A 13,339-nucleotide genomic window follows, 5' to 3' on the forward strand; every position below is an offset into this window, starting at 1 on the left:
TGGCAATTTTTGCCGTATATGCCATCGTAAGATCGAAATATCGTAAGTCGAACCATCGTAAGTCGGGGACGACCTTCATTTGTCTGTGTTTCTCCCTTGTGATGGTGACCTTGTGGGATGAACGCTGAGATTCATTGGCTGAACGGGCGCTTCGACCAATAAGGTGTGAATTGGTCTGTATTAAGAGAGGTAGGATCATTGACAAATGACTTGATAGCGAGGCCGTCATCGGCATCAGCAGCTGGATGGGCATGCAGTCTTTGGACTTGATGCGAAGCTGTTCACTCTACTTGGATGTCTATGTGTGTGTGTGTGCGCGGTCTGTTTTTTTTTTCATACTTAACTTGCAATTTAGCAATCTTTGAAATAGCGTAATCAACCAAACTATGCGTTAATTGTGTTTTGACCGACCGCCTGTGTTGCTTTATATGGTTTCCAAATTTTGCTAAACCCTGTTTGTCTGGTATGCTTCTCTCTCTGTGTCCCCTGTTGTATCTGTGTTAGTTTGCCCCTACTTGGGTGTCTGTATATACACCTGGGGTTATGTGTTTCCTCCTCTCTTTCGTAAATTTAGCTCTTCTGTACCTGATGATGGCTGCTTGTGTTGCAACCGAAACGTCGTACGCTATTATGTTATTTTAATATTTCTTATTTTTACGTGACTTTACCGAAAAAGAAAACAAAGAGCAATTCATGCAGTCTTTGTTTTGTCTGTTAACCGAAGTCACCCCCTCTTGGGAAAAAAGAGAGCTGTCCAGCCCAGATGGGCAAATCAGCGATTCCCGATTGTGAACATCGTCACGCAATGGAGGCAATGATCACGAATTATAATCACCCGTAATTCATGATCCATCCCCGAGGCGACCAGAGTGGTGAAGTATGGTCTAATAGTGCCCCACTCCCCCACCCCCCCCCCACACACGGTTTTGTGGAGTGGCCATCGCCATCACCAACCAGCAGTGGATTGGCACAGAGGAGGGGGCTGTACTCGCATGCGTTTGAGTCGCGATTTTTTTGCCGTCAAATGTTAACCCTGCGAATTGAAAGTCGCATCGCTGTAAATGTCGTATAGACGTCGTATAAACGTTGCATAAACCGTTGTATGAACGTTGTACGAACGCTGTATAAATACTGCAGATGGAAACAAACGACACGGGACAGCACATTTTAGGCAAAAATTAAGTCACATTTTTTATTACGCGATATCGTTCATCAACAATTTAAAAAAAACACACAATACGACACGACTTGTAACTAAATCGAGAAGTTTAATTGTACGATGTTTAAAAACACTTGCACTGAAAAAGTTAGATTTTTTTTGCCGAAAGTCAAGATTTCATAATAGCTAAATTGTCTTCTCGCCCTGTGCAAGTGTGTGTGTGTTAAAATCTGTGTGTTCTACAGTGTGTGTGTGTGTTAAAATCTGTGTGTTCTACAGTGTGTGTGTGTTAAAATCTGTGTGTTCTGCAGTGTGTGTGTGTGTGTTAAAATCTGTATGTTCTGCAGTGTGTGTGTGTTAAAATCTGCATGTTCTGCAGTGTGTGTGTTAAAATCTGTGTGTTCTGCAGTGTGTGTGTTAAAATCTGTGTGTTCTGCAGTGTGTGTGTGTTAAAATCTGTATGTTCTGCAGTGTGTGTGTTAAAATCTGTGTGTTCTGCAGTGTGTGTGTGTGTGTTAAAATCTGTGTGTTCTGCAGTGTGTGTGTGTTAAAATCTGTGTGTTCTGCAGTGTGTGTGTTAAAATCTGTGTGTTCTGCAGTGTGTGAGTGTGGATTCTAGTGTGTGTGTGAGTGTGGATTCTGTGTGTTCTGCAGTGTGTGTGAGTGTGTAATCTGTATGTTCTGCAGTGTGTGTGTGTGGAATCTGTGTGTTCTGCAGTGTGTGTGTGTTCTGCAGTGTGTGTGTGTGGAATCTGTGTGTTCTGTAGTGTGTGTGTGTTCTGCAGTGTGTGTGTGTTCTGCAGTGTGTGTGTGTTCTGCAGTGTGTGTGTGTGTCCTGCAGTGTGTGTGTGTGTGTCCTGCAGTGTGTGTGTGTGTGTTCTGCAGTGTGTGTGTCCTGTAGTGTGTGTGTGTGTGTTCTGCAGTGTGTGTGTGTGTGTTCTGCAGTGTGTGTGTGTTCTGCAGTGTGTGTGTTCTGCAGTGTGTGTGTGTGTTCTGCAGTGTGTGTGTGTTCTGCAGTGTGTGTGTGTGTGTTCTGCAGTGTGTGCGAAGGATGCTACTGGGCAGTTGGAGGCAGTCGCCTTCCAACAACAGCGGAGCAGCGACGCTCACAACAACGGGCAGGAGCGCCGGGCGGATAAAACGCAGCCAGTTGGCACAGTGGGTGATGCGTGCATCGTCGAAGTCATCTCAGCTCGGTCGCATCCCACGGCACCCCCCGCCTGTTCCGCGACCTTCACGTGCCCTCGAGGTGCACCTAGTCTGGCACAAGCGCCTTTGTGACGTCGCCGCCACTTTGTGACGTAATCGGCGATGGTTGTTATTGCTGTTTGTATATCCCCCGTCCCCCACCCCTGTGGTTCTGCACGAGTTATCCACCTTCCTCCCATAGCAAAGACTAAAAAGATCCCCCCATATAGCCCCAATAGACTGTAGGGGCAAGCGCTGTTAGCGAGCACCTATTAAGGCCGGAACGGCTACACGTTAGGGGGTGTGGTGTGGCTAGCACCACGCCCGGCCACCTTTGTCTCCCTGCAAGGCGATGTTCATCCCGAGCCGATCCTGGGCTTCCCCTAGGTCGACTCAGCCTCAAATGAGAAACCTTGTGCGGAGTGTAAAACATCGCCACTGGGGAGACAAAGGCGGCCGGGCGTGGTGCTGGACACCCACCACCACCCCAGCTGGTGCAGCCCTTTCCGGTCATCATCGCTCCTCCTCGCTAACCGCACTTGGCCCAACAGTCTGTCAGGGCTATACGGGGGACCTTTGTCTTTTTATTTCTCACCTCGAGTAAGTCACGTGCCGCATCACGTGCACGACCCAATTACGAACAACAGCGACGACGATGATTAGCCAATGACAACGGCGAGTCGTCTTCTTATTCTTCTTCTTCTTAATAATAATAACAATAACAACAGCAGCAGCAGCGTTAAAGCCAACAAAAGTATTAATGGGAAACATTGAAATAATTCTCTTCACTGCTGCAACAACATCAACAACACTCCGAACAGATAAGAGATATATTTGCGAATCCATCATAATTCACAATTACCGTAATCTCCGGATTATAAGACGCACCCCCCCCCCCCTCTCCATCCCTTAGTATTGTAAAGCAAAAGTTGGGGGTGCGTCTTAGAGTGTGTTTGTGTGTGTGGGGGGAGCGGTAGCGTAGCGGTTAACGCGCTCACGGCCAACACCGGTGACGATTATCTGAACCGGTCCTGGGCAATCCCCTAGGTCGACTCAGCCTAAAAACAACAGCGCCACCGTTGGAGACAAAGGCGGTCGGACCTGGTGCTGGTCACCCACTCCCTTCATAGGAGTGCGGCACTTGCCCCAATAGTCTGTGAAGGCTATACGGGGGATATTTGTCTTTTTGTGTGATACCAGATTTGTTACAACTTTGTTGGAAACACGTTCAAGGGGTTTCGTCTAACGCCAGAGAATACGGTAATTATAACAACAACAACAGCAATAACAACAGTAACATTGTAACGACCAAATATGATTGCTCGATATGAAGTTGTGATTGTGTGCGCGAGGCGGTGAGCGGAATCTCCATCTGTGTAAACAAAGCGATTAAAAACTAATCAACCGAGAAATCGATGCGTGTCTCTACACAAGAAGAGCTTAACCTTGGTCACACTCACTCACCTGCCCAACCACTTAAGGGGCCGTCCATAAATGACGTCACGCGATTTTGGACGATCTTTGACCCCCCCCTTCGTCACACGGCGTCACAAAAAGTCAGACCCCCCACCTCAAATATGACGTCACAAAGCTCTGCCCCCCCCCCAAAATAAAACATGCTTCAAATCGCTTTAAACTATTGTCATTGTAGTGAGTATTTAATGCGGCGTTGCACTCCGATGTTGTAGGAGAAAACATTTATTAAAAAGTCTATTTAATCAAGTAAAACGTGTTGTCTATATTTATTTAAAGTTGCGCATTTTGATGTGACGTCACATTTCTCAACCCCCCCCCGCTCCCCATCGTCACACATCGTCACAAATGTCTGACTCCCCCCCCTACCCCCAGGTGTGTGACGTCATTTATGGACGGCCCCTTATGTACTCGACCACGCATTCACTCACTCGTTCACCCATCAATCCAACTGCTCACCCACTCGCTCACCTGTTCATCCACCCGACTATAAAGACAAATGTCCCACCCCACGTAATCCTGAAGGCTGTTGGGGCAAGTGCTGTTAGCGGGCACCTTTGATGGCTGGCACAACACACACGGTGGGAGGGGGGTGGCGGTGGTGGTGGTGTGGGCAGAACCACGGCCCAGCCGCCTTTGTCTCTCCAATACCGACGCTCACACATCGCACCAGGTGCACATTTACAGCTGAGTCGACCTAGACGGCCGACGGGGGGGGGGGGGCGGGGAGAGAGATAGAATTCGTCACGCGCGTTGCTTCGCGCGAGCTGGGGTCGAACCCGGGTTAACTCGCTCACCGTTAGGCAGCCGCTCCACCCACTCGCACACTCACCCAAACCACTCACTGCGCTCACCCATTCCCACCTCCAACCCACTCACCGCTACCACTCATCACAACCGTTCGTATCATAGACCACCGTAACCGTCATACATCGTAATCAATATTAATGCGAATCTGTGCTCAAATTAATTACCCTCAATGTTTAAAGTTCTGAGATTTCGAATCCAAATCAGGATCTACTGGTCGCCATCATCATCTTGGTCAGTAAAGTGAGCACCACATTGTGAAGAAAAGTCAGCAGTGGTTATTAAACCTACGGACGTGCTATTCCCCGTTATGGGAACGTGGAATGGACACAGCTTGGCACACAGACGCCAGCGACAATCGCTGTTATTCATTCCCATAATTTCCACCGCATCATCATTAGTGGTTGTGCATATGGGACAGTCTTTCCCACACCCCGCCATAGAAATATGGAATTTCCACAGGTTAAATCAACAGTAAAAATGTTTACTTAAAACTTCCATTACTGCAGGAATTCATATTCTTTGGTTATTTCGGCCAAGTCACGTAGATAGAAAAAATAAAAATAGTTAAAAAATTTAAAATAACAAAAATATATGAAAACAAATGGTAAAGTCACGTAGATAAAAAATAAAAATAATAAAAAATAAAAAAACTCAGGCCTGATGACGACCGCTTGTGTTGCGATTGAAACGTCGTTAGTTTATATATATTTTTATTATCTTCGTGACTTTACCGAAAGAACCAAAGAACATGAATCACCAGTTGTTGTTGTTTATTGCAGTGGTTGCCTAGTGGGTCGGGATGGACTTGGCACCGTCACGCCACCGTGGAACGTACGAGTCGCGCTTGACGAGATGCAACGGAGAGTCTTCTCGTCGCTGGGCTAAATCACGGACATCCTGGTCCCCGTCAAAGCAACGGCGAAATGCCCAGGACGAAACAGGGACCACGAAACGTTCTCCCAAACGCGAATAAATTGCACGCGCGGTGGGTGGGGGTGGGGATGGGGGGGGTGTGACGAGCGAACTTTAAAATTCTACAACACGAACAAAATAAATAACAACGATAACATCAAAAGTGTGTGTGTGTGTGCATATAGAAATGTCATTCACTCGAGGAGAGAGAGGCCTCGGGGAGGGAGGGGGTGTGTGTGGCGAGCCTCAACGAGGAGTCTCATGGCTCGCTTACGGGAGGGTCCTGCTCCGTGGCCGAGCGCGCTGAGAGGGAGACGCGCCTCGAGGTCCGCGAGAGGACCTTGTCGCTGGCTGGGTGGGCCTGCTGCGTCCGCCGCGGCGAAGTCCAGGAAACGGGCCCAGAATCGACGGACTTTTGGCGTCCCGCACGAGCGATAGTGCATCGCGGGGATGGGGCTGGGCAGCAGGTAAGCAACCCACTTGCTGCGCTACCGTGTTACATCGCTGCCGCCACCGCCGCAGCTGTCCTCTCGCTCGACCGTCAAACACCCCCCCCCACCCACCCCCAACTAAAGCGAATACCCACGCTTTGCCCCGCCATCATCGCCATCGCCCGTGACCCCCATCATCGCTGCCCTCCGTGTGTCCGTGGTTGAGCCTCCCAGAAACCGTGCGGCCTTAATCATCGTCACCGTCGTCGCCATCGTTACCATCCCTGTTCAGCCTCCCAGAAGTGTTGCTAGCCAGGGGTGACAGCAGCAGCAGCAGGGACAGCTGCCACTGGGGGTGCCCGTAGGTTAGACCGCGTAGCAATCACCACCCCCCCACTGGCAGACTGATGCCTGCCCGCAGGCCAGGCGCGTTGAGTCCTCCTTGCACCACGCAGGGGCAGCTGCCACTGGGGGTGCCCTTTCACATTATATTTGAGATGGGACGTGTGATGCCACTCTTGGAGTAACGGAGGGCGGCCTCCATCGAACACACAAACCACGATCATCATCATCATCATTGTTACCTGGCTGAGCCTCCAAGACATTCTGGCATCCATCATAATCATCCCCACGTGGTCCCCCCTACACGTCACGCCTCCAGGGAATGTTGGTAGCCATCGCCACCACCGCCATCATCGTCATCGTCGTCGTCACCACCACCGTCCCTATCACGTCCCGCAGAAATGTGGAATCCTTATTCGCCGCCGCCGCCATCATCACCGCCGCCATCATCGCCGCCGCCACCATCGCCGCCGCCATCGCCGCCGTTGCGCCGTCGTCATCAGGGCAGGCAGATGAGGGTCTTGCCCTCGTCGATGGCCTCCTGCACCTCGTCGCTGGAGGTGGCCACCTCGGCCTGCGCGGAGAGCATGGCGCACGCGAAGGCCCCCACGGTGGCGCCCAGCGCCGAGTAGAAGGCCCAGCCGAGCGAGCACGAGGCCGGGCGGAAGGGGCCCGCGCTGGGCCCGCAGAGGTCGCGGACGCGTGGTGAGCCCCAGCCCGCGGCGTACAGCACTAGGCCCAGCAACAGCAGCAGGCCTGGGCACGGGCGGTGGGGGTGGTGGCGGGGCGAGGGGTTAAGGTTGAGGGGGTCGAGGGTTGAGGGGGTCGAGGGTGAGGGTTGAGGGGTGGGGGTTGAGGGGTGAGGGTTGAGGGTTGAGGGGTGACAGTTGAGGGGTGACGGTTGAGGGTTGAGGGGTGAGGGTTGAGGGGTGACGGTTGAGGGGTGAGGGTTGAGGGGTGAGGGGTGAGGGTTGAGGGGCGAGGTTGAGGTTTTGTGGTGAAACAAAGCATACATCATGATAAACTCATAGACTCGTAGACAGTACCGTAATTATACACTCAGAGATGCGTATAATTGTAAACTAATATACTCGTATTTATAAACTCACAGACTCGTCTAGTTATAAACCTCATACCCAGGAGGTCATACTCAGAATGTGTCAATGTTGATTTCCATATGCAGCGTGACATCACTTCATGTGACGTCACTTCCGGCGACGTCGCAATTCGCTGCACAATCCGAAACGAACTTTATTCATTTGTTTACCGGGAGCATTCCCAAAATTCCGTGCCAAGGCCCCCTCGTTTTGAATTCCCGATGAATCCAAAAATGTGGGGGGGGGGGGGGGGGGGTATAAAACACCCCGTGGGCGGAGTGGTGGTGCGGTGGTGTCACACTGGAACATGTTTGGGGGTGGGGGTGGGAAAGAGCTTTATAGCTCATCGGATTCCTCCACTATCAATATTCTGATAGATAAAGGATCTTGGCGATTCTGACTCGCGCCTCACGGGCAAAGGGGGACCTGGGTTCGATTCCCGACGCGGGTGCCTCTCTGCGTGGTGCTTGTCTGCTCCCTCCGCCTGTCCCGCGTGGGTTCCCTCTGGGATTTCTTCCACGGCAAAACAAACAAGCAAACGCACCGTAGCTCGTCGCTGGCCACGCATCCCAATGTATCGGGAGCCTCCTGGGTAAATGAGCAATGCAAAATCGAATTTCTTGACTGAAAGCTTTCGTGACTGCGGGAATTCGATATTCTTTTGGGTCCGTCGGTGAAGTCACGTCGGTAGGTTCAAAGAAAATAACAAAACAAAAAACTACAAGCAACAAAACACTCAAAGTAGTCTGGAAGAAATTGGTTCTTTCGGTAAAGTCACGTAGAATGGAAATGAAATAATAATACATAATATTTCCCTTCTACGTGGTGACTTTACCGAAAGAACCAAGAAAATGAATCCCTGCAGTCACGAAAGCTTTAAATCAAAATGTAGTTCTTTTTTGTGATTTTCTTTGAACCTATCTACGTGGTGACTTTCCCGAAAGACCCAAAGAATATCGAATTTTTTTTTAAACGATCATTGGACATCTGTGAAAGGGCGGCACGGCACATGAGTGGCCAACACGTCGCCCCGCCGCCTTTGTATTCCCAGTGCCGGTGTTTATACACACCGCCCTTACTGGACATGTGAAAAAAGAGCTTTATAGCTCGTCGGATTCCTGCAGGATAAATATTCTCATTCTGAGAGTCGCAGGTCTCCCCCTGAGTCTCTGTGTCCTGAAGATGATCCCCCCCCCCCCCGGGGGTTCCGCAATCGCCTCTGTGGGTGTCCAGCAGGACCCTCTTGACAAAAAAAAATGTCTTGAGGCTCGACGAGACTTTCCCGGACAAACCAACGACTTTATAATTGTCATCATCATCATCTTCATCATCATCCGAGTCTCAGCCAATCGGTGTGCGTTGTGGCTGCGGCCGTTATCAGCGTGTGTGTGTGTATATAAACACACACATTTCCGGTGATTACGTTCATTGGCCGTGTCATTATTCACAACCCAAGTTTCCTTCCCCCCGAGATCCCAGGAATTGCTGCTGCTGCTGCCGCTTGATTCAATGGTACCACCACCCCCCCCCCATCTCTCTCTCCCATACACACGTGCACACGTCCTGTTTTTATGTGTGTGCGTATGCATGTTGAACTCCTTTCACACCGTGCGTGGCCAACCGTGCTCATCCAAATGTGCCGGGGAAGGACAACGAACTAAACACAACAAGCAGTTCTAAAGAAATTAGTTTAGATTTTTGTTTACAATTGTAAACAATTTTTTTTTATTTTGCTAGGTAAGGCGCCCACTGAGCTGTGTAGCTCCGTTTCGGAAGCAAACTGGCCTCACGTGACAGCTCAACGAAGGGGCTCATCATCATCATCATCACGTGGAAATGTATCGCAGCCAAATACTCTAAACGCGTGCTGTCGATTCTAAATGTGCTAGGGCAAAACCGGAGCGCCCGCAGAAAAATCCACGCGACCACGTGGACAGAAACAGACACGCAAACTCCAAATACACAGCAGCAGCAGCAGCAGGCGTCGTCAGGGTCGGGATCGAACCCACGGCCTCCTGCGTACCAGGCGAGGTAGTTAACATCTCCCAGCCACGTCTGGTGCCAATCACACCACGTCGCATCGCACCGCGCCATCACCGGCGACAGCCTGCACCAGGTCGCAGCACCGCAGCACCGCAGCACCGCGTCGCCACCACGCCGGCGCCGCGCCACCGGCGCCGCCACTCACCGGCGACGGCCTGTACGAGGCCGCACACGTTGAAGATGCTCTTGCGCGCGACGCTCTGCACGCACAGCGAGAGCACGGAGCTGAGCGCGAGCAGCACTAGCAGCAGCAGCGCCGCGCCCAGGAACACGCCGCTCGCCTGCCACAGGCCGCTGGCCAGCTCGCCGAAGGAGGCGGCGTACGGCCCGCACGACTCCTCCGCCTCCCCGCCGGGCCCCGCGGGGCGCACCATGCGGCACCGGTTGTAGACGCCAAGCGAGGGCCGGTACGACGAGCCGCCGCCGCCGCCCGCGGCAACCGGCGACACCACGAGATGGTGGGGGGCCGCCGCGTCGTCCAGCTGGTGGTGGTTGTGGTGGCTGTGGTTGTGGTGACGGTGCTGCCGGTGCTGGCTGTGGTGGTTGCGGTGGTGAGTCGCCGGGGACGGCGGCTGACCGAGGATGTCCGCCGGCGCGGCGCCGGCGGTGGAGCGGTTGGCGACGACGCCGCCGATTCCGCCGCCGCCGGCGGCGACGACGACGCCGGCGGCTCCGGCCTCCTCGCCGACGAGCCACTCGGTGCTGAGGAACGCGGCCATCTCGGCGAACGCCGTGGCGATGCTGAGCAGCGTCCACAGCAGCGAGCGGCACGTGACGATCACCTGGCACATGGCGGAGGTCTGGCGGAGACACCACATGGGGGGGGGGGGGGGGTGGGAGGAGACACGCAGACGTGAGACGAGACGGGATCGGAGGAGATACGAGCGGAGTCAAAGGCAGTGGGACAGCACGTGACGATCACCTGGCAGGTGGCGGAGGTCTGACGGAGGTGCCATTAAACTTTACACTTTTTTATTGTGCCGGGTAAGGCCCATTGAGCTATAATTATATTGTTTTCAGAAGCGACCTGACCACAAATGATAGCTCAACGAAGTGGCTTATCGCGTGGGTATTTATAGCGGCCAAATACTCTGAAATGCGTGATGTTGATTCTTCATGTGGAGGGAAAAACCAGAGGACCCGGAGAAAAATCCACGCGACCACGGGGAGAGAGAGAGAGACACGCAAACTCCAAATATACAGCAGCAGCAGCAGCAGGCGTCAGGGTCGGAATTGAACCCACGACCTCCTGTACACCAGGCGAGGTAGTTAACATCTCCTAGCCACCGTGGCGCCGCACGTGGACACCACGCGGGGGCGCGGGGAGACACGCAGACAGCATCGGAGGAGACACGAGCAGAGTCTATCTAGCCGGGCGGTGGTGGCTACTCGCGTGGCGTGGAATCCGATGTCGTGGAGAAGAGAGTTTGGCAGGTCACCAAAAATGACGCGAACCTCCATCTCCCTTCCCGTGAACGGGCGTTGAGGAGGTGCCCTTTACCCTGGCTCGCCAGCAAAGTGCAGACTAATCTGGTCAGCCCCATCTGTGCGGGATCGAGCGTTGCTCCCCCGCGCACGCGTGGGCTATCTCCCGCATGCGAGCACTCATTAATTGGCCAACTTCAAGTCGAAGTTATTGTAATTATTAAATAATCTAGAGCAGGAAATGGCACCTGACAATCACCTGGCACATGGGCAAGTCCGGTGGAGACACGGGGAGACGGGGCGGGTGGGGGAGGGAGACACGGGGGGACGGGGCGGGTGGGGAGGGAGACACGGGGAGACAAGGGGGGTGGGGAGGGAGACACGGGGGGACGGGGTGGGTGGGGAGGGAGACACGGGGGGACGGGGCGGGTGGAGAGGGAGACACGGGGGGACGGGGCGGGTGGGGAGACACGGGGAGACAAGGCGAGTGGGGAGGGAGACACGGGGGGACGGGGTGGGTGGGAAGGGAGACACGGGGAGACAAGGCGGGGTGGGGAGGGAGACACGGGGAGACAAGGCGAGTGGGGAGGGAGACACGGGGAGACGGGGTGGGTGGGGAGGGAGACACGGGGAGACAAGGGGGGTGGGGAGGGAGACACGGGGAGACGGGGCGAGTGGGGAGGGAGACACGGGGAGACGGGGTGGGTGGGGAGGGAGACACGGGGAGACAAGGCGAGTGGGGAGGGAGACACGGGGAGGGAAGCACGGATTCCTCCAGGATAAAGAGACGACTCGTACGATTCTGATTTTTGAAAGGAGGAGACGCCGGCGGAATCCGGAGAGGAAATTACGCTTCACAGACAGCGCCAAGAGATTTTTGAGCAGGAGCCTGCGTGGAAGACTCCGATTAATAACGGAGCTTCCCAGGACTCGAGTTCGCTGACGGTAACGCACGCACGCACCGCACAATCGCAGAGTCACACGCGATAGCGGAAGGGGGGGGGGGGTGTGTGTGGGGGGCGGGGGGGGTGGGCCGCGAAGCTTAGCAGCCCCCCGAAATATTGATTAGTGGTTCTTGCGCCCCTTTGGTTCTCAATCGTAAAAAAAAATGAAAGTCAAGTGTTAATAAACACACGGGGTTTGATGAAACAAAGTAAGTTTAACTTATGTGTTCCGTGCTTCATGTGTTTCGATGATTTACCTTGTAAAAAAATAAAAAAATCTGCCCTTGTCTCGCACCCCCAGAACGGGCATCTCGCACCCCCAGGTTAAGAAGAAGAACCACTGTGATAGATAATTTTTTGCCCGGGTGGTGAGGGGGGCACCCCCACTTTACACTGCGGTGGGGGGCCCTGGGTAAGTCCGTAAACATTGGTGTATATTGACATCTAAAGAAACTGTCAGCCTGCACGTCCCTGGCACGTGAGCGACCATCCGTCCCTTCCCTGCGGCCAGCCAGCCGGCAAAACTTTCGTCTCATCGAGTGTGAGAGAGTACGAGAGAGCGTATCGACACACGGCCCCGGGGTAGAGGGTGGGGTGGGGGTGATGACGTCAACACGACCCCGCACGAACCCCCGGCGGGTGACGTCACCACCGCAGCTGTGGTGGTGACGTCATCACACCCACTCCACGTAGCGCTCGCGCGCAAGCCAGCCAGGCAGGCAGACAGGAATCCAGGAGGGAGAAATATTCAAACGAACTCCGCAGGGGAAAGGAACAGAGTATCGGGGGTGGAACCCGCGCGCTTTCTTGCTCCGAGGCACGAGTCACCACTGACGCCGTCACCCCCTGGCTGTGGTCGTGTCAAATTAAAACGGAATTATTACACAATTCAGTTCGGTTTCCAGAAATGATCCGTCCCTCCTTCTCGAATGTTGCAGCTGGGTGCGTCGCTGCTCAACAAAAGACAAATACTCCTCCCCCCCCCCCCGTATAGCTTAAACGGACATTTCGGGACAAGCATTTACTTTGTCGTCCGTGGAAAAAAAAAGAGCTTCATAGCTCATCAGATTTCTTCAGCATAAATATTCGGGGTCCTGAAGTGCTGCGAGCGAGTGCCGGCACGGCAGAAGGTGGCCAGCACCACACCCGGCGAACCAGTCTCCCTTCTTCTTTGGTTATTTCGGTAAAGTCACCACGTAGAATGAGAATAAAATAATAAATTGATAAAATAAAATAACACAATAATATTCTCACGACGTTTCGGCCACAACACAAGCGGCCTTCATCAGGTGAAGGGGGCGAGACTGTCTGGTAGGACAGCGCTGGAGTGAAAGAGCCACGTTCAGATCAAGACCTTTAAGCCGTGTGAGAGGCACAAAGCGCCTTGATAAAGAAATTAGCATATAATTTAGCATTGAAATGGCTGAGTGATTAGCTTGTGACTGGTCACAGAAATAGCTATGTTAAAAGTTAAAGCATACACATCCGCAGAGGCACCCCTTGATAAAGGAATTA

At 53.2% G+C, this 13,339-nt stretch overlaps 1 protein-coding gene across 2 annotated transcripts in view; it reads right to left on the bottom strand.

Annotated features, from left to right (window-relative positions):
• Positions 1-1,165: 1,165 nt before the first annotated feature.
• The window catches only part of LHFPL2 (LHFPL tetraspan subfamily member 2), a 59,646-nt gene continuing 47,472 nt past the window's right edge, over positions 1,166-13,339 (bottom strand). Inside the window, exons 2-4 of one of the 2 annotated variants that reach the window (XR_012929721.1) lie at positions 9,601-10,255; positions 2,824-7,071; positions 1,166-2,659 (exon numbers count right to left, since the gene is read on the bottom strand). Coding sequence is in view for 1 of the 2 variants with exons in the window: in XM_032975916.2 (XP_032831807.2) it covers positions 6,815-7,071; positions 9,601-10,246 (903 nt within the window). In the remaining variant the exon portion in view is untranslated. Of the gene's footprint in view, positions 7,072-9,600; positions 10,256-13,339 lie in introns of both variants that reach the window. The other variant, XM_032975916.2, reaches the window with a different exon arrangement.

The sequence above is a fragment of the Petromyzon marinus genome, chromosome 57 (genome assembly GCF_048934315.1).
Source record: "Petromyzon marinus isolate PM22_M1 ecotype Great Lakes invasive population chromosome 57, UKy_Petmar_22M1.pri1.0, whole genome shotgun sequence".
Lineage (NCBI taxonomy): Eukaryota > Metazoa > Chordata > Hyperoartia > Petromyzontiformes > Petromyzontidae > Petromyzon > Petromyzon marinus.